At 33.8% G+C, this 20,595-nt stretch overlaps 1 protein-coding gene across 1 annotated transcript in view; it reads left to right on the top strand.

Annotated features, from left to right (window-relative positions):
- LOC150110340 (dihydrolipoyllysine-residue succinyltransferase component of 2-oxoglutarate dehydrogenase complex, mitochondrial) overlaps positions 1–18,786 on the top strand; it is a 258,699-nt gene extending 239,913 nt beyond the window's left edge. The window contains exon 14 of the mRNA XM_090393052.1: positions 17,336–18,786. Within this exon, the coding sequence (XP_090249178.1) occupies positions 17,336–17,470 (135 nt within the window). The 3' untranslated portion in view covers positions 17,471–18,786. The remainder of the gene's footprint in view (positions 1–17,335) is intronic.
- The last annotated feature ends 1,809 nt before the right edge of the window (positions 18,787–20,595 follow it).

Below are 20,595 nucleotides of genomic sequence, written 5' to 3'. Positions count from 1 at the left end.
ATAAGATGGAAGAAAATCTACATCATTATATATGTTGCAAATCTGCATTTACAATTGGATGACAAACACAAAAGGAAACTTTTGTTGGTATCATTGAAGATTTACAAAAGGAATTATCAACAAGATTTGTGGATTTTCATAAAAATAGCTTTGAAATGTGATTATTTTTGAACCCTTTTAATGCCAACATTCATGACGTACCAAACCTACTACAGATGGAAGTTTCGGAATTACAACCCAATGAAGCATTAAAGAACGCATTTTCATTAGAAAATATCCAAAAATTTTATCAATGCTTACCAAAAAAATTTGAAGGATTAATTAGTATCGCAAAGAAGATGATAGTCACATTTCGAAGCACATACATTTGTGAATAAGCATTTTCTGCCATGAGTTTTAGAAAAAATAAATTTTCTTTTCAACTGACTGATGAACATTTGCATGCTTTGATTCGAATTTGCACCTCAGGTTATAAAGTAGATATAGATAATCTGGCTAAGGGAAAACAATCACAAAAGTCACATTAAGCAGGGAGACACACATAAAGGCGACTTTATGTGTGTCTCCACATAAAGTCACGTGATAATTTTAAAGTGAGTGATAATTTTTATTGAGTTTCATTTTCATGCTTGTTTCATATCTCATATTTTAAATATTTCTGTGTTTTTTTAAGATTGATATAATAAAAATTGATAACTTAAGTATTTTTTTCACTCACTATTTTCTCTTAATTAAACACTTGCGGCCCGCATTAAAAATAAAAGTTGAATGTGACCCGTGAGCCTGAAAAGGTTGCCGACCCCTTATTTAGACCATTGTTCTTCTAACTTCTATGTTAACCCTTGTCTCTACATATTATTTCTGTAAAGCAACAAAATTACATGATAACCACAGTAATAAACTTTAATGAAAGTACAGATATTTCGTACTGAAAATAATAGTACATCATCAGTGTGTAGCAGCAACAACAAAATCAAAGAACAGGTATATAAGGTACATACAACAATTGGTTTACCAATCAAAAATGGTTGCCACATGCTAGAAATTAATAAATAATGATATTAAAACTGTTTTTGATGTTTACACAAAATCAGAATCTCTCAAACTTTTGGGAGGGAGACAATTGTTCAGATTCAGATTAGGATGATGCAAAAGGGCTTCACAACTTTCTTTGAAAAGGCATTCATATTTAAAACTACTTCTATGGAGAAGATGAGCTTCATTCCACAGTGGGGATACTGTTTGGTGTCAATACTATGTTGTGCCAGACCAGACTTTTAAGGTTTCATGTATTCAATCTAGTATTGATGTTCATTAAAATTCTTTTTTCCATTCACAAGAGATCTGGTAAACACCAGTTAAAGATAGAGACGACAGTTTGTCTTTTGTAGATGATAACAGATCAGGTGTTTTGTTGATAGGAAAATATGTGGGAATAAGGTGATACTTCTTCAAAAGTCTATCAATAGGTTAAGAGATATCAGAAATATATTGGATTGGAACCCTGCAGTCTGTTGAAGAATCCTTAGGTGTTGAAATATAGGAATTCAGTTATTATTTGTTGGATTTGACGAAGGTTGCAACCATTCAATTCCATTAAAGTTTTGATAGTGAGAAGTTCTTGTTGTAAGCATTATGTGCTCTATTAATTAATAACTTGATAACACCAATTTTTTTGAAAAGTGATGAGCAGACTTTTGGTAAATGTATCTTCTAGTAAAAGTAGGTTTCTGATAACACTGATTGACAGAGTACCAGAAGCTGTGCGAGTAAGAAGGATGTCCAAGAATGGTAAAACACCAGCATTTTCTTTTTCTATGATTGAACTGAATGCACGTAAGGCTATTGATCTGATGCAGGAAAGTGGTAAGTTTATTTTCAGAATGAGACTAAACAGCAAAATAGTCAACAACGTAATGAAACCAAAGAGAGGGTTGGGGATGAATGGGGATATTAACTCCCATATTGGACAATCCAGATCATTTATCAAAAATTCCAGACACTTTCTTGAAAAAAAATCAAGGATATTTAAATAGAAGAGTCAGTTAGTCACCTTTGATATTGTTTCTCTATTTACCAACATTCTGTTTTTTGACACTATTAATTTACTATAGGATGATTTCCCTTTTCTACTGAAGACCTCGCTACTTATCATGTTATAGATTAAGATTCTACAAAATCCCCAAAGGAAAAAAAAAATGTATAAATTATTAAAGAATAGTTATATCTTGGCCCAAAGAAATTACCAAAAAGGCTTATGTCAAACTACCCATGGAGTCCCTAAAATGCATAAACCTGATACCCATCTTCATCCAGTAGCAGATAGCATAGACAAACCCACTTACAAACTGGCCCAACATTTATCCAAATCACTTTCCTTTCTTTCTTACATGCAACTCTCCCTCATCTATTAAAAACTCTCTACACTTGAAAACATTAATAAAAAAAAATCACCTTGACAGATTCTGACATCATGGTCAGTTTTGATATTACATTCGTTATTTACTAATGTATCTTTAACTGACGTTAAGCCTTACCCCCCCCACCTCCTCCAGACATAATTCAATTATTCGGATTCACTATATATGTAGGTTATTTCTTATGGAAGGAAAAATGTACAGACAGCTGGATAGGACTGCATTGGGTTCTGCTCTTTCCCTCTCTAGCTAAATTCTATATGGAACATTTTGAAAACTTACTACTAATCACAGCTACACTCAAGCCAGTAGTTTGGATGCACTATGTTGATGTATTTGCTGTTTGGCCTCATTTTCCAGATACATTAGATACTTTTTTGGTGCATCTTAACAGCCAACATCCTAAAATAAACTTCACCATAGGGAAAAAAAAAATCCAGTTGTCTCCCATTTCTAGATACACTAGTGACATGACTCCCTAATGGAAGTGATGTCACTAGTCTTATCCATTTCCATTTTCAGAAAACCCACTCATACAGGAAGGTATTTACATAAACAATCATGTCCCTTTCCAACAGTATGGCATTCTCAAAACGCTCACTAAGCCTTGGCTCAGTGAGTTCAAATGACACATCCTTGAAACTGAGCACAAAATAGAAAAAATACTGCATGGAATCCCCTTGTTCTCATGTATATATGGGAGGTGCACGAGGACAAAGGGATTCCATGCAGTATTTTATTTATTTTATATGCTCAATTTCAAGGGCTGTGTCATTTAAACTCACTTAACACATATGGGGTGGGAATAGATTTGCTGTGATCCAGTGTGTTGGGTGTATCAGAAAAATAGCCAAAGTTCTCAGCAAATATGATTTCAATGTCACTTTTAAACATTTCATTTAGTTTGCTACCTTCATCTGCTCTGCTAAAGATAAACTGCATCGTCTTGGAACATCCTGGAGTATATATGTTCCTTTGCCTGTAATTTGGTCTACTTTGGACAGACTGGTAGATTAGTTAACATCCGCCTTGAAGAACACAAAAATAACGTCTCAATTTGTATGGTAAGTGTGGATTGGCGGACCTTGATCTCTACACTCCTTCACATAGGATTAGATGGAGAAAACATCTATATTACATAGAAGTCGATATAGGTCTGAGAGACGATTTTAAGAATCAGCATCAGCTATGAAGCACTCTTCCAAACTCAACAAGCATGGCTGCATTGATTTACCAAAGATCTGGAATTTTGAGAGATGATAGCCTGGCTTATGTAAATGAACTTTATTGTTATCTAGATGTCTGAAATATAAGGAATTAAAACTCGACATACTGTTAATTTGACATTAAAGATATCAAGAAATTATATACTTGGTTTTAATCCTTTAACCAAGGAAGCAAAAAATGGTTTGCAAGTGAAATATATTCATGTCTGAGCTACTTGTGTATAGAGGCTAATGACTTCACATCATTTGCCTTACTATGTATCCCATAATGCAAAAGCCACATCCTTTTGGATGTGTATAATGCTATGCATAATGGGAAGGGCAGACCAGTTTCGGCCTTTACTGAAGTCTCATCATTGGGAGCCAGACCCAGGAGGGATACTAAGATTCGAGTTCTAATCTTCAATAAACGGTGCCCTCTAGCTCTCTCGCTCTCTGGTGTCTGTCAAGTTCCTTGTGACTGCCATCATTCTTACTTTGGACAAGCTTGATGCTCTGTAGAAAAGAGAATATAAGAACACCAATCTTATATTATCAACAGTAAATCTGAAAAATCTGGCTTGGCACAGCACTGAATAGATACAGACTACAACATCCTATGGTCTGAAACATGCTTACTTCATCGATGCTGGTATAAATTTAAACACTTGTTTAAAGAAAGCACTTGAGGCCTTACTTCACCATCCAAACTTAAATCATAATGACTGCCTCTTTCTATCTAACAATATTGTAATATTTCCTCAGATATATCATTGCACTGTTTTATGTATAACACACAGCTTTTACATTTTAAAATCAGTCCATTGTTCGTGCTCTACTTTGTAATTAACAATTGTTGCCACTGATTATGGCATGTAATATTCAGACTGAAATATATAGCCTTAAATAAATAATATTATTATCCCTTGTGTTTCTTCATGTTAATGTTAGGACATTTGTTCTATTTTCAGTTACATTTTTAACTGTTTTCCATAATTACTTAGTTTAGTGATGTGTGGCTGTCACAGTTATCACAATGCTGGGTAGAAAACCAGTGAAAAATATTAGTAAGTTTAATAAATGTATGTTTTCCTCTCTTTGTATTGTTTATACTAGGGTTATCAACCCTATCCCTGCCAACATCGCCTGCTTTCAGTGTGTTAACAGCAGTTAGTCTTTCTCTTCAAATTTTACTCTTCATCTGAAAGTTTAAAGAAAGCACTTGAGGCCTTACTTCACTGTCCAAACTTAAATCATAACAACTGCCTCTTTCTATCTAACAATATTGTAATATTTCCTCAGATATATCATTGCACTGTTTTATGTATAACACACAGCTTTTACATTTTAAAATCAATCCATGTTAAAATTAACATGAACTGTTAAAATTATTGCCCATGACAATCAGTGAGTTTGAGCTGTTTTTTAAACAGCTCAAACAGCTGTTTTGAACAGCTTTGTGAGCTGTTCTTGGGTTTTAAACAGTTATCATCCTCCCTAAAATGAATGTGAATAGTAAAAAAAAATATATATATATGTAATTATCAATCTGAATGAGAAGCCTACTGCTTTGTTAAAATAAAAGACAAATGTGTTGGTATGTGGCAATTCTGTTGCAGTTATGAAGAAACATAATGTGGAGCGGCATTTCAAACTAATCACTCCTCATTTGACCACAACTATCCTGTTAATGCTGAACTGAGAAAGAAAAAAAGTATGTGAATTAAAGTCAAAACTTATATCTCGATAGTTAGTTTTTATTAGACCAATAGTAAAGCATAAAATGGCCACCATTGCTTCTTATAAAATTACTCACTTAATATCAAAATGGAAAAAACATATCAGGATGGAGAATTGATAAAAGAAGCATTTCTTGCAGGAGCAGATTTTTTATTTGAGGGCTTTAAAAACAAATAAGAAATTATGACAGTGATATCATACCTGCAGCTTTCAAATAAAACAATTCACAAGGCGATTGAGCTCAATTTCCCTCGACATGCAAGCATACCCAACTGAAAAATGATTTAGGAAAATGTGAATACTTATCCCTGCAATTTGATGAGTCAATAAATATATTAGATACAGTAGAATTGGCTGTTTTAGTAAGAATGGTATTTGAAGACTTTTCTGTTAGGGAGGAACTGTTAAAATTATTGCCCATGAATGGTCAAATAACAGGAATGAAAATTTAACATACATGTAAACAATACACTGAAACAATAGATTTCCCTTTAAGCAAGTTGGCAGTGATCACCACTGATGAAGCCCAGCAATGGTGGGTACTTCCAAAGGATTTATTGCTCTTTGCAGGTAGGACAAATCATTTCCAATCTTTATGTCATACCATTGCATTATTCATCAAGAAACATTATGCAGTAAAGTTCTCTCCTTTGGTCACATTATGAAAACACTTCTAAAAATAATAAACTCAACTAGAGCCTCTTCTCTACAGCACTGCCTCTTTAAGTCTTTCATTGAGAGTACTGACAATGTAACTAAAAAGATCTTACTCTTCATTCCGAAGTTCGCTGGCTAAGCAAAGGAGAAATACTTTCATGATTTGTGAGTTCATTTGAAGAGATAAAAAATAGAACTATGAGCAGTTAAGTGATCCTTTTTTGGTTAATGGATTTGGGTTTCCTTACGGATATCATAGAAAAATTAAATTCTCTAAACTTGGAACTCCAAGGAAAGGATAGACACATTGCGATGATGATAAATTCGATCAGATCATTCAAAGAGTGGCTGACTTTGTGGATATATCATTTGGAGCGGAAATCTCTCAATCATTTCCAAAATCTGAAGAAAATGATTGACAACAGAGAGTTTGTCCGAATCATTTGTTAAATCACTTAGTGGTCCAGGAAGAATTTGACAAGAGTTTTCAGAAGTTCAATACCAATAGTATCGTTTTGTTAACCCTTTTACAGACTTAAGTGTGACCAAAATTGTTGAACTCATTACAAACTTTAACAATGCAACAACAGAAGAAGTAGAACTAGAAATTTTAGATCTCAGGAATGATATCACATTAAAGTCATATGAAGGTGGTGATAACTTTTGGAGTTTTGGTGGATAGAGAAAGATTTCCTGTTTTAAAAAAGTTGTGGAAACAAGATAACCTCTTTTTTTTGGATCAACATACTTGTGCAAGTAATTTTTTCCACCATGAACATCATAAAATCTAAATACAGATCGCGACTAAAGGATGAATATCTTGACATTTGCTTGTGAGCTGCAGTATCATCTTATATTCCCAACTACGAAGGACTTGTCAATGATATGCAACTCCAAGGATCCCATTAAAATTCATTTTTCTTCACAATTTATTTAATTTGTTTAAAACATTTTTGTTCTTTTCCAATAAAGACAAAATTACAACGATCCTTTTATTTATCCACAACATAAATTTATCTTAATTGTTTGATTACTTTAAGAAAGATTGCGGGGGGGGGGGTGTCCCAAGTACTGTTTCCTTAAAAGTGCCCTAGAGCTCAAAAAGGTTGGTAACCCCTAGTTTATACCATGGAGCATTATTGTGAATTTCTTGGATGGTATTAAAAAAAAAAAAAGCTATGAACAAATTAATGCCATCCTTCACATCATTTACAGTCTCAGTAACATTATCCTTTCATAATTAAAATGATATATGACTAAAAAGTAACTGCTTTAATATTTTCTATACTTTTTTACATTTTTTTTATTTCACACATACAACAGCTGTTAACTGACACATATGCAAAAGGGAAAAAAAAAAAAAAGAGAAAGCTGAAGTGTAAGCACTAAACATTACAGGATTTATACATGCCCTTTCTTATTTGGGACAGTATCAACTCATTCATACTCTGGTTACTGTGTTTAATGTTGGGTTTCCCAAACCACTAAACAGTTCTGAGCCTCACAAGCCAACTACGAATATATTCGTATGTCGATTACTGCTGGCAACAAGATTACTCATACTGACCTTGAAGAAGTGAAAGTGCTTGGCATGCGGAGCGTAGCAGTGAATGTGTGTATACTCGTAGTTGGTATATGAGCCTCACAAGCCAACTATGAATATATTCGTATGTCGATTACCGCCAGCAACGAGATTACTCGTACTGACTTTGAAGAAGTGAAAGTGCTTGGCGTGCGGTAACAAACTATGCCCGAGAACTGTGATAGCAAACATGTTAATCATTTACATCATCCGTGTTATTTCACCTCCTTCAGTTGCCTGATTGCAAGCATAGAGGAGGCATATCAGCAAAAAATGATTGATGTGGTTTTGAAGACACGTGAATAAATCTATTCAAAATGGTGAGTAAATTCGATTAATTTATCATAATGGTTAAATGTGGGAATCTGTATCATTTTAGCTGTTGGTCGATTGATTGTTTTACAGGGTGGTATCAAGAAATTGCATTAGGTTTCTGATTCCCCCCCCCCTCCTCTAATTCAGGTTTCTAGTGTTCATGCTCCTAAATCTAAATCCCACCTAAGCACTCCCTGATCACAATAATGGTTGCACCTCTATAACTTATAACTAAATGGATAAAAAACCTGAATTTTCTGTGACCAAAAAAAAAAAAACTATATATATATAAGAGATTGACTAAACTAACTTATCTCCATAAACTGGAGACGAGTTAGCTCATTTTATCCAAAACTAGGCACTGTTGATGTGAAGAAATGTTCTTCACATCAACAGTGAGAATTGAGCTTGAGGGCTTTTTCAATCAAAGGGCACAAGTTGCCTCATTTGTCTATGTTGTGGAGGTATGCCATTTTAGCAATTTCATGTTAATTTTATATTGATGTTAGGTTTTTAGATGTTAAGAAAATCTCATGACATCCTATTTTTGAACTACCGAATTTTGCTGACTGCTAAAAATATAAGAACTTTATTCATTACTTAGAAATGTATTTTAATGATCTTACGTTATGCAACGGTTCCATAAAATGACTTTCACTTATTTCTCCCATAATCAAGGTCGTTAAAATTGTTTTTTTACAGCACTCAGTGTATTAAAACTGTGATTGCATGATTTAACTAATCACTTTATTTTTAGTTTGGTTGGCAAAACTTGACATTCCTAGAATACATATTTTGCTTATAGTGCCTAGTTTTGTAAACTACTTTAGGGACATCTATCATTACAGTAAAGGAAGTAGAATTGTTTCTACATTTGCTACTTGTTCTACCCCTAGTTTCCTAGAAGTTTTTCTGATCAAATATTATTTAAACAGAACAGAATGATATGTGCTTATTTTTTTTGGGGGGGGGTGAAGAGAATGCAGTTCATGTTGCCTTCAAATCAAACACGAAACTGACGTCTCTGATCTGTTTCATTAAAAGATCTACTCCAACTATTATCTATAACTTTTCACAACTTTTTTGTTATTATTGTTAGTCCCATCCATTTAAAGAGTAAAGCCCAAAATCATGCAGCTTGCATCAAGTCAAATAACTTATTGTTTTCTTGCATCAATATCTAGAAAAAGCCATTCTTCTTATTATTATTATCAGATCTCCATAGTCAATGACTCATCAAGATGTTTTCTGTTCTGTTTTCATGGAATGTTAACATTCCAGAAACCACCTTAGTCAATTGTCTCTGAACCCTTTCCAACATCTCTTCATCCTTTTGAAAACCAGGTGACCAAATCTGTACATAGTAATCCACATGCAGTCTGATCAAAGCCTTATACAGTGGAATCATAACATTATTACTCCTACATGTCAGCATTCTCCGCATTCTTTAAATCTTGCAGCCTGGCAATCACACTCTTTTTTACCTCCAGTCTCACAATGTGCTGTGCTGTCCTCACAGTTTTTGCAAAATGTCCCCGAAATTTCAGGTCTTTATCCAACAAAATCTTCAAGATTCCTTATATACTCTACCTCCTCTAAGATATCCCCACCTTTACACTTTACATCCCATCTCTACTTCCTGAAGTTTTAAATTTTAAACTTGCTATGTTGAACTGGTAGCCCCATTCACTTGCCCATTCAAAAATTATATTCAAGCCCACTTGCAAGTTACAACATCTGTTTTACTCTTCATAGTTCTTCCCAATTTCACATCATATAACTTTTTCATATAATACAACTTTCACATAATTTCACATAATACAACTAAATATCACCATTCATGCCATTCCAAATATCATTTACATAAAAATTAAAGGTGGCCCCAAAACAGGCCCTTGGGGAATACCACTAATGACATTCCTCTTCTGGGGTATTTCTCCCCCATACACAACTTGCTAATACCTACAGACAGCCAGTCTTCAATCTAGTGCAATAATCTACTATCCAGTTTGTGCCAGTTTAATTATCAGATTGTCATATGACATTCTATCAAAGGCTTTAGTAAAATCTAAATATACCACTGTGTGTGCGCATCACTTTTGTCCAGTGCATCTGTCATCTTGTTATAATTAGTAGATTGCTAAAAAAACATGATCTTCTTTTATCACTCATGCTGTTCATCAAAGAGAATGTTTTTGTAGTTGTGAACAAATCCAATTCTGAATCGTGGTTTTGACACTAGCCTCTCCAATGCCTTTACTATAATTATAATTCCAGTAAAAGAGACTGGCCTTTAATTTGAAGCATTAAGTCTTATCTCCTTTATGCAGCAGAACAATTTTGTCCTCTTTCTGCTCCTTTGGAACTTTCGTGAGTTCCAAATCCTTTATGAATTGCCCATTATAACATCTCTACTATATTCCCCCTCAGTGGCTGTCATTCTACCATTTTCTTCCTGAATATCATCCTTCTATAATTATTCTTTCTTCTACTGGCCACATATCAAAAAACCTCCCTAGTATTTCTTTTGACCTCATTAGCTTAACTGCTGCTTATACTGCACTTTTGCTATCCTTACCAAGCGAGTTAACTCTTTTGCTTGCTCTTCTTACTCAAGCAACTAACTATTACCACTACTCATCTTGTGCTGCCTCCATAATGCCTTCTTCTTTCAAATTGCATGCTTCATGTCTTTATTCATCCATTTCATACTCATTTAACTTTGATCTCTGGAATACATTCAGACCATTTCCTGAACAGGTCTCAAGCAGCACTGATCTTCTTCCCATCCAGTTTTCCTTTCCATGATATAGCTGCAAACTGTCTCCTAAGCTTATCTTAGTCATCAGCTTTATAGTTCCACATGTATCCCTTTCTCACAGAAGTCCTCATATGATTAGACACCACCCAAGTAATCATTTCATGGTCGTTTTCACTTGGAGGGAGATTTAACACCTCAATAACATCCTCTGATGACAATCCAAGACCTGCTATCCCTGTGTACCCTCTGTTACATACTGCCTAAGGTAGTTGTCCCTCAAAATCTTATAAAATTCATTCTCTTTGAGTCCATAATTAAAATTCTCCATAATGATTACCTTTTTCTTATTGGTTAGACCATTCTTTCTTTTAAGGTTACACAGTGGTCAGCATTCATAGTGAAGAATTTGTGGAGACTAAAACACATATATTGTGGAGTAATTACTTTACTTATAATTAATAAAATAACACGACGTTTCGACCTCTCTTCTGAGGTCATCGTCACGAAGACATACATATGCATAGTACACAAGCTACATGACACCACACAAAAGTAACAAATCTAAATGCTTTGTTAATCATTTACCCTAGCCTGACCTCTGGTGAAAAAAAAATTATAAATAAAAATACAGTAGAAGCTGCTTAGTGTGCTCACTTTAAGACAGTCACTTTTCGATAACAATATTCTGCTAATAACATTAAGCAAAGGATATAAAAAATTGCATCATTATTTTAATTTATTGTTATAAACAACTTTTAATAAGCAACAACATAAAATTTATTTTAAAAACTTGTCTAGTGTTGTCTGTTGTGTCTTGAATATAGTAATTCATGAATAAATTGCTCCTATTCATAATGCCTTTCGAAGTTTGTCGCTCTATGTTGCACACTGCAATGAAGTATTCATAGAGCTTCTTGCATCTGGGCATTGGTTGGAGGAGCTTCTAAAATTTGTTCTTCTATACTTGTCTTAGTTTAAATTTCTCATCGAAAGCAGCTTGACATATTTCTGACACTGTCATTGTAGCCGCCACTTCAGTGTTGTTATCAATATCCAACCAATTTGCAAATTCTTCTTTTGATACCATCTAGGGTTTTATCAAAACTTTCACTTGCAAGATATTAAAATCTTTGGAAGAAGGAGTTTGTCTTAAAAATCCACCATTTTGGAAGCAGTTTTCAGTAGTCTTCTCTAAGAATTGCTTCCATGGCATTGCTACCAAATGCAATACATAAAGAAGGGAAATCTTTTTTGCAATTGCACTTGCATCAGATTGGTCTCTTATATTATCAAGTTCAGCTATAATTCTCGCACAAACTTCCCTGCGATAATAAGCTGTAAAAGTTCGTATTATGCCTTGTCACATGGTTTAATTAATGATGTAGTGTTCAAAGGCAAGAAAATTACTATGATGTTCTTTAACAATAAGTTGTTTGTTCGTGCAGTGCAGTTGTCTACTAACAAGACAATTTTTTGCTTTAAGATCCCACTTAACTAAGCAATTGTTGAAAATGTCATTAGTTATCCTAGCATTTGCACTAGAACAGTAGTCAAGAGGCAAACTTTTGATGCCTTTAAAACACCGAGGATTTTTACTTTTTTCCAATCACTAGGAGTTCTCGATCCCCACCTTTCATATTAGCAACTGTCACTCGTTCTTTTGAGGATTTAAATCCTTTAGTACTTTCATTTTTAAACAAATAAGTATGATCAGGCATTGCATGAAAATAGAGTCCTGTTTCGTCTGCATTGTAAATATCCTCAGGATAATGTTCAGCAATAATTTTTGGCCACGTGGTCTTAATCCACACATCAGCTGATTAAAAAAAATCAGCACTTTTTTCTTCACCATGAATACACTTGTACACAACATTCTATCGCTTTTTCCACTTGTTAAACCATCCATCAGTTGTGGTGAAAGTTTCTTTGCCCATTGTTTTTGCAAGTTCTTCTGCTTTTTGAGACATCAAAGGCCCATTAATCGAAGCATTAATTTCACAAACATTACTAAACCAAATTTTAATGCTGATTCAACTTGAGTATCCTAACCAGATCGGGTTCTCTTCCAATCCATGTTCTCATTAGTAAGAGCTGAAGTTTTAATGTTTGATCTGTTTTTTAAGATCTTACACAAGAGTGATTGTGAAATTTTTAAATGTACAGCTGCACTACACTGACTCATTTTGAACAACTTATCATAGCACTCCAAAATTCTTTGCTTTTCTTGAAAACATAAATCTTTGTTTTTTACTTGCTTCTGCCATAATGCTAAGGGCTGTTTTTAATGAGCACTTAAAGTCAAATTCACTTACTGAAAGAGAGCAAAAAATAAACTTGAAAAATCACAATTAGACTATTTATACCCCTGCCCCTGCATTTGCCTGGAAGATATAAGATTTATGGAAGAATACGATTAAAGGAAGATTAACAAAAAAAGTCAGGTTTCAACAAATGTTCTTTGTTAAATTTTCTCCTGATTAACCCTTATTTCTTAGAATTCTGAGATGCAAAACACTAAACGTTCGAGGATTTCGATAACAATAACCGGAACTTAGATTATAATAGACAGATTATTTTTAATTCATTTTAAATGGTGTGTTTTGGGACCTACTGATTTTGATAACAATAGCCGATTGATAATATTATCTGTGATCACAATAAGCAGGATCACATTATACGGATGATAGGGGGGAAAAATATCTAAATAAATATAAAGTTTTATAGCAGAACTACATTAAACACATCTCTCCAGTCCTCTTATATTAAGGTTTTTCTTGTGTTGGGGGTTCTGCCATTATGTTCTGGATGTTATGTAGGTTGCAGATGGGTTCTCCAGATTCTTGGAATTACTAATCCCTCATTCTTGTTTAGATTTGAATGATGTTTCGGCATCTCACAAGCTTCCTTGAACTTTCTATCAAACTAAGTTTTGGTTCAGTGTAGGGACTTGGTGCCTTTCCAGTTGATTCTGTAACATATCTGAAGGTATGGTCTGACAAGCCTGTTTTACCATAGTGGAAGAATTTGATATAGCATTTATGTTCATCTTTTCTTATTGGGATGGTGTGCCCCATTTTCCCTGTGTAGGGTAGATTGCAGGTGCACTGAATTTTGTAAACCCTGAGTGAGCAAGGTAGGGAATGGGATCTTTGGATGAACTGAATATACTTTTTAATTTTGCAGGAGGTTAGAAGGTTGCCTTAATGTTGTATTTATGTAGTGTTCTATATTTTCTGATATTCTCCTAGTGTATGGTATGGCATTCCTGTAATCTTTTTTGCTTTTAATAGTATTATTGTGGAGGAACTGCTTTTTTTTTTGTTGTTGTTGGAGTCATTTTTTATAAATATTTGGCTAATAATTTCATAGCTGAACAAATAATATAAGCTTAATGAGTTCATGAGCTTAAAGAAGAATTTAAACTTTTTTTACAAATGCTCTCATTATTTACTTTTTTTTAAAAAATGATGATTATTGGCTTAAAAAATAGTATACCCACTTGTTGGAGGCTTGAAGTGGCTTAAAAAAGTTCCATGTTTGGTCTCTATAGCAGAGTTTTTGGACTATGTAAAAAGTAAGTAAAAAATTAAAATAAAATCAGTAAAATGGAGGAGGGGGAATTCTTAACCCACCCATGGTATGAATGTACTATAGATTTACAAATAAACCTTTCATGGGTGTGATTCAGATAGGTATATTTGGGCATCTGAACAAACTTAATTGAACATGTATTAACTTGTATGGAGAAAGTTAATGGATTCAAACCTAAAATCAAACTTTGAAAAAATGAAGTTAATAATGGTTTACTTTCAACGTTTAGTTGCTGCTTTAATTCTAATCCTAGCATAGAACTATTAGCACTTGTGGGGCAACATCTGAGCATGTTTGAGAAGAAGCTTTGCTTTTATTTTGACCAAACTAACAAAAATGTTTGATTGGATTCAAAATCAGTTTGCATCATCACTATCAGAAAATGTCAGACTTTGATCTTTCATTGAAAAAAAAAAAAAAGAAGAGCTTCTCAATTTGAATAATGATTAAACCCCTGACAATTATCTGAATTCTATTTGGCTGCAAAAGAAAAGTTTCCATCTGTTGGGGAAAAGCAATTAAGATGCTTCTATCATTTACTACAACCTGTTTTTGTGAGTAATCTTTCTCACTGATGGTCATGATCAAGAATTTGAAGCAGTCATGTTTAAAAGTCCTAATAAGGAATTACACCAGCTCTTTCGAGCATTGATAAAAGAAGTTGTTCATGGAAACAAGCACAAGTCTCTCATTGAACAAATTACCATATATGTCGGTGTATAGGACGACCGCCACATGAGACATGGCCTAAATTTTAGGCTATTTTTAGGTTCTAAGCTTATGTCAGTTATAAGACGACCCCCCCCCAACCCCCAATTTCTAATGCAGTGTTAGGTATTTTTATATCCATTATTTTTATAACTGTGCATATCCTTATTTTTTTGCATAGCATAGATTTAGTATTTACATGAATTACCCTAATTAAAAGTGATTAGCTCCAATTTTTGTTAATTTTAGAGTTATTAAAATTGTTATAATTTAAAATCATGGAACCAGAAATTAAGCTTCCCTTTTTATACTCGCCGTATAAAACGACCCATGATTTCGAAGGTTTTTTTAATAATATTTGAGTCGTTTTATACGGCAACATAACAGTAATTATTATTTTACTTTGTGATTATTTTTTAATGACAGTGCAATAATAAATCTACACAATTCCCGATTATTTCTTCTCTTTACTTTCTCACTAAGTTCTAAAAGAAAACTCATAGGCATTGGTATACACCTTTATACCATAATAATAATAATAAATTTAGTTTAATCCTTTATCCAAGTGTGAGCAAACAAAGTTTGCGCCTGAAAGTATCTTCAGGACTGAGGTAAGGTGGTACACACCAGGGCAACTCGTTGCAAAGGTGGAGCAAGCTACCAATACTCCTGTCTCAGTATCTCCTATAATGCAAAACACATCTCCTTGCGGATATGTCTAATGTTATGCATTAAGGGAAGGGCCACTACCCAGACTAGTTTCGACCTTTATTGAGGTCTCTTCAGTGGGAGCCAGGCCCAAGCTGAGATACCAGGCAGAAGCATTCGCAGGTCATCTCCACCTATAGAAGTTGCCAAATGGTGTGCCACCCATTTTTAATAAATTACTCTGGATTTAGAGAAAGATGTTGAAAGTTTATTTTTCACTTGGTTAGAATATAATAAATTTAGTTTAATCCTTTATCCAAGTGTGAGCAAACAAAGTTTGCGCCTGAAAGTATCTTCAGGACTGAGGTAAGGTGGTACACACCAGGGCAAACTTTCAACATCTTTCTCTAAATCCAGAGTAATTTATTAAAAATGGGTGGCACACCATTTGGCAACTTCTATAGGTGGAGATGACCTGCGAATGCTTCTGCCTGGTATCTCAGCTTGGGCCTGGCTCCCACTGAAGAGACCTCAATAAAGGTCGAAACTAGTCTGGGTAGTGGCCCTTCCCTTAATGCATAACATTAGACATATCCGCAAGGAGATGTGTTTTGCATTATAGGAGATACTGAGACAGGATTATTGGTAGCTTGCTCCACCTTTGCAATGAGTTGCCCTGGTGTGTACCACCTTACCTCAGTCCTGAAGATACTTTCAGGCTCAAACTTTGTTTACTCACACTTGGATAAAGGATTAAACTAAATTTATTATATTCTAACCAAGTGAAAAATAAACTTTCAACACCTTTATACCATATATTATGGCCCACACCTGTCTAGATGTAACTAACTTGCGGCACACCTCTGTACTAGTTATGCTGTTATGAGAAGCCTTCATTACAAAGAATTGCATTCATTATAAAGAGTTGTATGCTTTATTACAAAGAATTGCATTCATTATGAAGAGTTGTGTTCTTTATTACAAAGAATTGCATTCATTATAAAGAGTTGTATTCTTTATTACAAAGAATTGCATTTTGAAAATCCAAAGTGGATTTCAAAATCCATTTGGTTCCTCACATAAAATATGTCAAGTTAAGAGTTTGCAAGAATTGGTGTATATAATGATTCTTATGTGCTGCACAAATCTTTAATTTGATTAGTGAAGTGTGCAATGATGCAAAAAGATCGGGAAGTAGTGATGTGGAAGATCCCACAAGATAATACTAAGCAAACAAAGCCCCCTTCGTCTTCTAAATGAAGTTCAGTAATTCTTATTGATTAATGTAGGAGACTCTATAACTACTAGTAACTTTGAGGCATTTCCGTGGGGTACAATTAACCTAATTTGAATGGAGTAAGATGTTTCTTATATTTTACCAATTTTGTGTGCCTTTTGTCTGATCTAATTAATTCTCAAGAAGATGAAAGCCAGATATGAACACCTACTATTTACAGATATAATACATGGTTCTCAGTTGTTAGCACTGGAATTTGACTGGTTTCTAGGAAAATAGTTTTTAAATTTGGGCAGAGTGGTCTTTTCTGCATTTGCTGACTATTGTTACTGTTGGAGGAAAAAAGAAATATCTTGTTAATTTAATCAACTACTATATATTGCTGTTAAAATAATTTTTAAAAACTGTGGTTCATTTCTTTGTCTTCTGAATACATCAGGATTTTTAAAAATATTTTTAATACTTACATTTTAGGTGGAAATCCGGCCCATGATGTATGTAGCTTTAACTTATGATCACCGTTTGATAGATGGACGTGAAGCTGTGACTTTTCTTCGAAAGATAAAGGCTGCAGTAGAAGATCCTCATGTTATGTTAATGGATATTTAGTGTATAAGAGACAGTGCTGATCAAGTAGTATAAATTTTTAAATTAAAACAAAACTTAGGTCTTATTTCAAGAGCACAAGAACGAATATTGACCAATAGGAAACTGACTTAGAACATTGCTTATACAAGTAAAGATCATAATGATGGCACATCTTCGAAAATAAAGGCAGGAAAACTTTTTTTCTGTAAGAAAGTATTTATTGTTTTCACATTCTTGTTTCTGAATTAAAATTGAAGAAAACAATCTGTTAAATAATATCTAACTGCAGCTCATAGTTTACCAAACTGTTTGTGTATTTGTGTATATTATACAGGGTTATTCTTCCAAATTAGTGATAATGAGGGGGGGGGGATACTGTAGATAGTTTGATTATTCAAGAAAATTATTGTATATTAATTATTTGCCTAAAATCAAATGGGATTAGTTTATCACACGCATTTTTTTTTTTTTTTTAATTCAAAGGTACTTGACCTTTTATATGTTATTTATTAGTACAATGGAACAGCTGGTAAACTTAAATTTCATACTGCAGATAAAATAGTTAAAAAAAAAAGAAAAGAAACATTCATTCACTATTAATGATGATTTTTTTTAATCCATTGAATGCCATTATTTTTTCTAAATAAACTTTGTGGATAGCATGTTCCTATAAAGTAACAATTTTATGACAAACAGAAGTAACAAATTTCAATCAAACAGATTAAGCATTTTAGCTTGATTGTCAAACTAAAATGCTTAATCATTATTTTCCACATGCATACATACATATATATATATATATATATATATATATATATATATATATATATATATATATATACGCATTAACAATTTTAGCTACAGATGCTCTAAAAAGTGTATTTTTACTTTTCTTTTATCCATTTTTTTTGGTGAAAAGAATAGTGCAGTAGTTTAACTTTCATACATGTATGTTTCTCTCTCTGTGTGTGTGAGTGAGAGAGAGACTTTCAAAATAAATATTGTAAATAAGATATGATTACTACTCATGAATTAAAATTCAGGAGTGTGTATGATGCACATTATTGACCCACACATTTAAGGCATCCAGTGGATTAAATAAAGTTGTAATGCATTTAAAATTCTCTTTAATACTCATTTACAAACTTAATATGGGAGTTGTTCATTATTATGAAATGGAGAAGAAAAAAAATGTGTGATTAATTACTTTGCAAAAACACAAAATCTGTGTACCAAATAAATAGTACTCCAAACAGTGAAGTGAATTGAGAAAGAAATTGTACATTCGAAATAGTACATCTTGTTAAATAAAAAAAATTTTATATCTTGTGCTTCAATTATTGTATAATATCACATCATAATCATCATTTCCTGGCATGAATACAAAATACTGTGATATCCTAGAAAAACAGTTCATCAATAAGCTTCTGGTCAACAGTTTCTTCCAGGTTAGATTATCATTTTTAAGTCTCTAATTTGATCAAGTGAAAGCATGCAATTCACAAAGATAATACACTTGCCTTAAGACCCTTGTATTTTTTTTCCCCCTTCAAGCATCTATTTTGTTAATCTTCTGCATGCTACTCTCCCATGCTTCCAACAAAAATTTTCATCAGTTAACATATACCACCTTTTTAGAAGTGTCTGTAGTCCACATGCTCTCAGTTTGTCCTCATAATTGCCTGGTTTGCTGAGTGGTTAGCATATCTGCTCACTAGCCTAAAGGCTGCTGGTTCGAATCCTGCCGTGGGTATGGATGTTTGTGATTGTCTGTGAAAATACTAGTGGTAGTAGATGCTGTTGGAGTAGATATGAAGGTGGTTGATGGTGTGGTGGAGATGGAAACTTGTAGATTAGATGCTCTCCCTCGATGAGTCTTTGGACTCCCTGGAGGTGTCACGTAATAATTTATATCCTGTAAGTGGCCATATCACCTTCACGTAGTTCCTTATTCCCCTCCCTTAATTGTACTTCTCATCCATGAAAAGTTGTAACCTGTAGTCTATTTAGTGGACTGAGAGTTAGATAATTTGGGAACCCTGTTCTACCAAACATTAAATTGTTTCAAACCACTTAAGGTTTAAAATAAGCAGGGCAGTAGTTTCACACTGAACAGTGAAAATCATCTATCACCTTATGACATTCACAGACATCTATACCACAGTAGGATTTGAACCCATAACCTGTTGGTTGTAGAGTAGAGACAGTATATATTTTGTTAACCAGGCTGCCACATATATATTCTTCACCATTAATAATGTCAAATTCTTTCTGTGAAGACAGCTTCATTTTTAATTGGTTCTGCCATTGATGGCTTGATTCCCAAGAATCCTCATATCCACGTTCTTTAGTTCTTCACTAGTTGTTTTATTATTTCTTTTCCAGCTCTGGGATCCAGAGTCAAAATGGTTTAAATTCTTTCTGTATGCTGCTAATTTGGTGTTTTTGCTTATGCAGAATCCATACTTATTTGTGGGTGTTCCTGACTTCAGCAAGCTTCCTGCTTTTTATATCACTGTTTGTTATTTCTGTTTTTGTTCTGTTGGTAATTGATTATTATCGTCATCAACAAAGACTTCCAGGATGTCAATTTCTCTTAACCTCATTCACACTGGATGCACTCACAAATTCAACAAGAAACTGAATTTCTCTCTGCTCTGTGAGAGAAAAGTCTAACTCATTCCTTTCTTAACTACATCTACAAAGAACCTTCACAAGTAATGGCTACCCGTCGAAAACTATTAATAAGCTTCTATACCACCGCCATCAAAACAACTCAGAAACACAAGACAATCCAAAAGGTTTATCTCCTTACTATATATCACCTCGCTCTCCACGAAACTAAGAAGAATTTTAAGAAAGTTCAACATAAAAACTTGTTTCTCTACTCTTCCTAAGATCGATTTTAAGCAAATACAAACAAGCTCACAACCATCTACAATTCCCAGGAGTGTACAAAATCACGTGTGACTGCGGGAAGCAATACTATGGCCAAACTGAAAAATCCATCCTCCTATATCTAGAACATCAGAGAGACATTGCCTACAAAAGAACTAGAGCAAGTGCCCTGTCAAGCCATGTACTGTTTTCAGTAAACACAAATGATGAAGGCCGTCAACATGAGATAAACTGGACAACAACCTCAA

The sequence above is a fragment of the Typopeltis vanoorti genome, chromosome 1, assembly GCF_054136105.1.
Source record: "Typopeltis vanoorti isolate ZY-2024b chromosome 1, IOZ_Tvanoo_1.0, whole genome shotgun sequence".
Lineage (NCBI taxonomy): Eukaryota > Metazoa > Arthropoda > Arachnida > Uropygi > Thelyphonidae > Typopeltis > Typopeltis vanoorti.
Note: the sequence above shows the minus strand (reverse complement) of the source record. Positions and strands in the feature narration are given on the sequence as shown.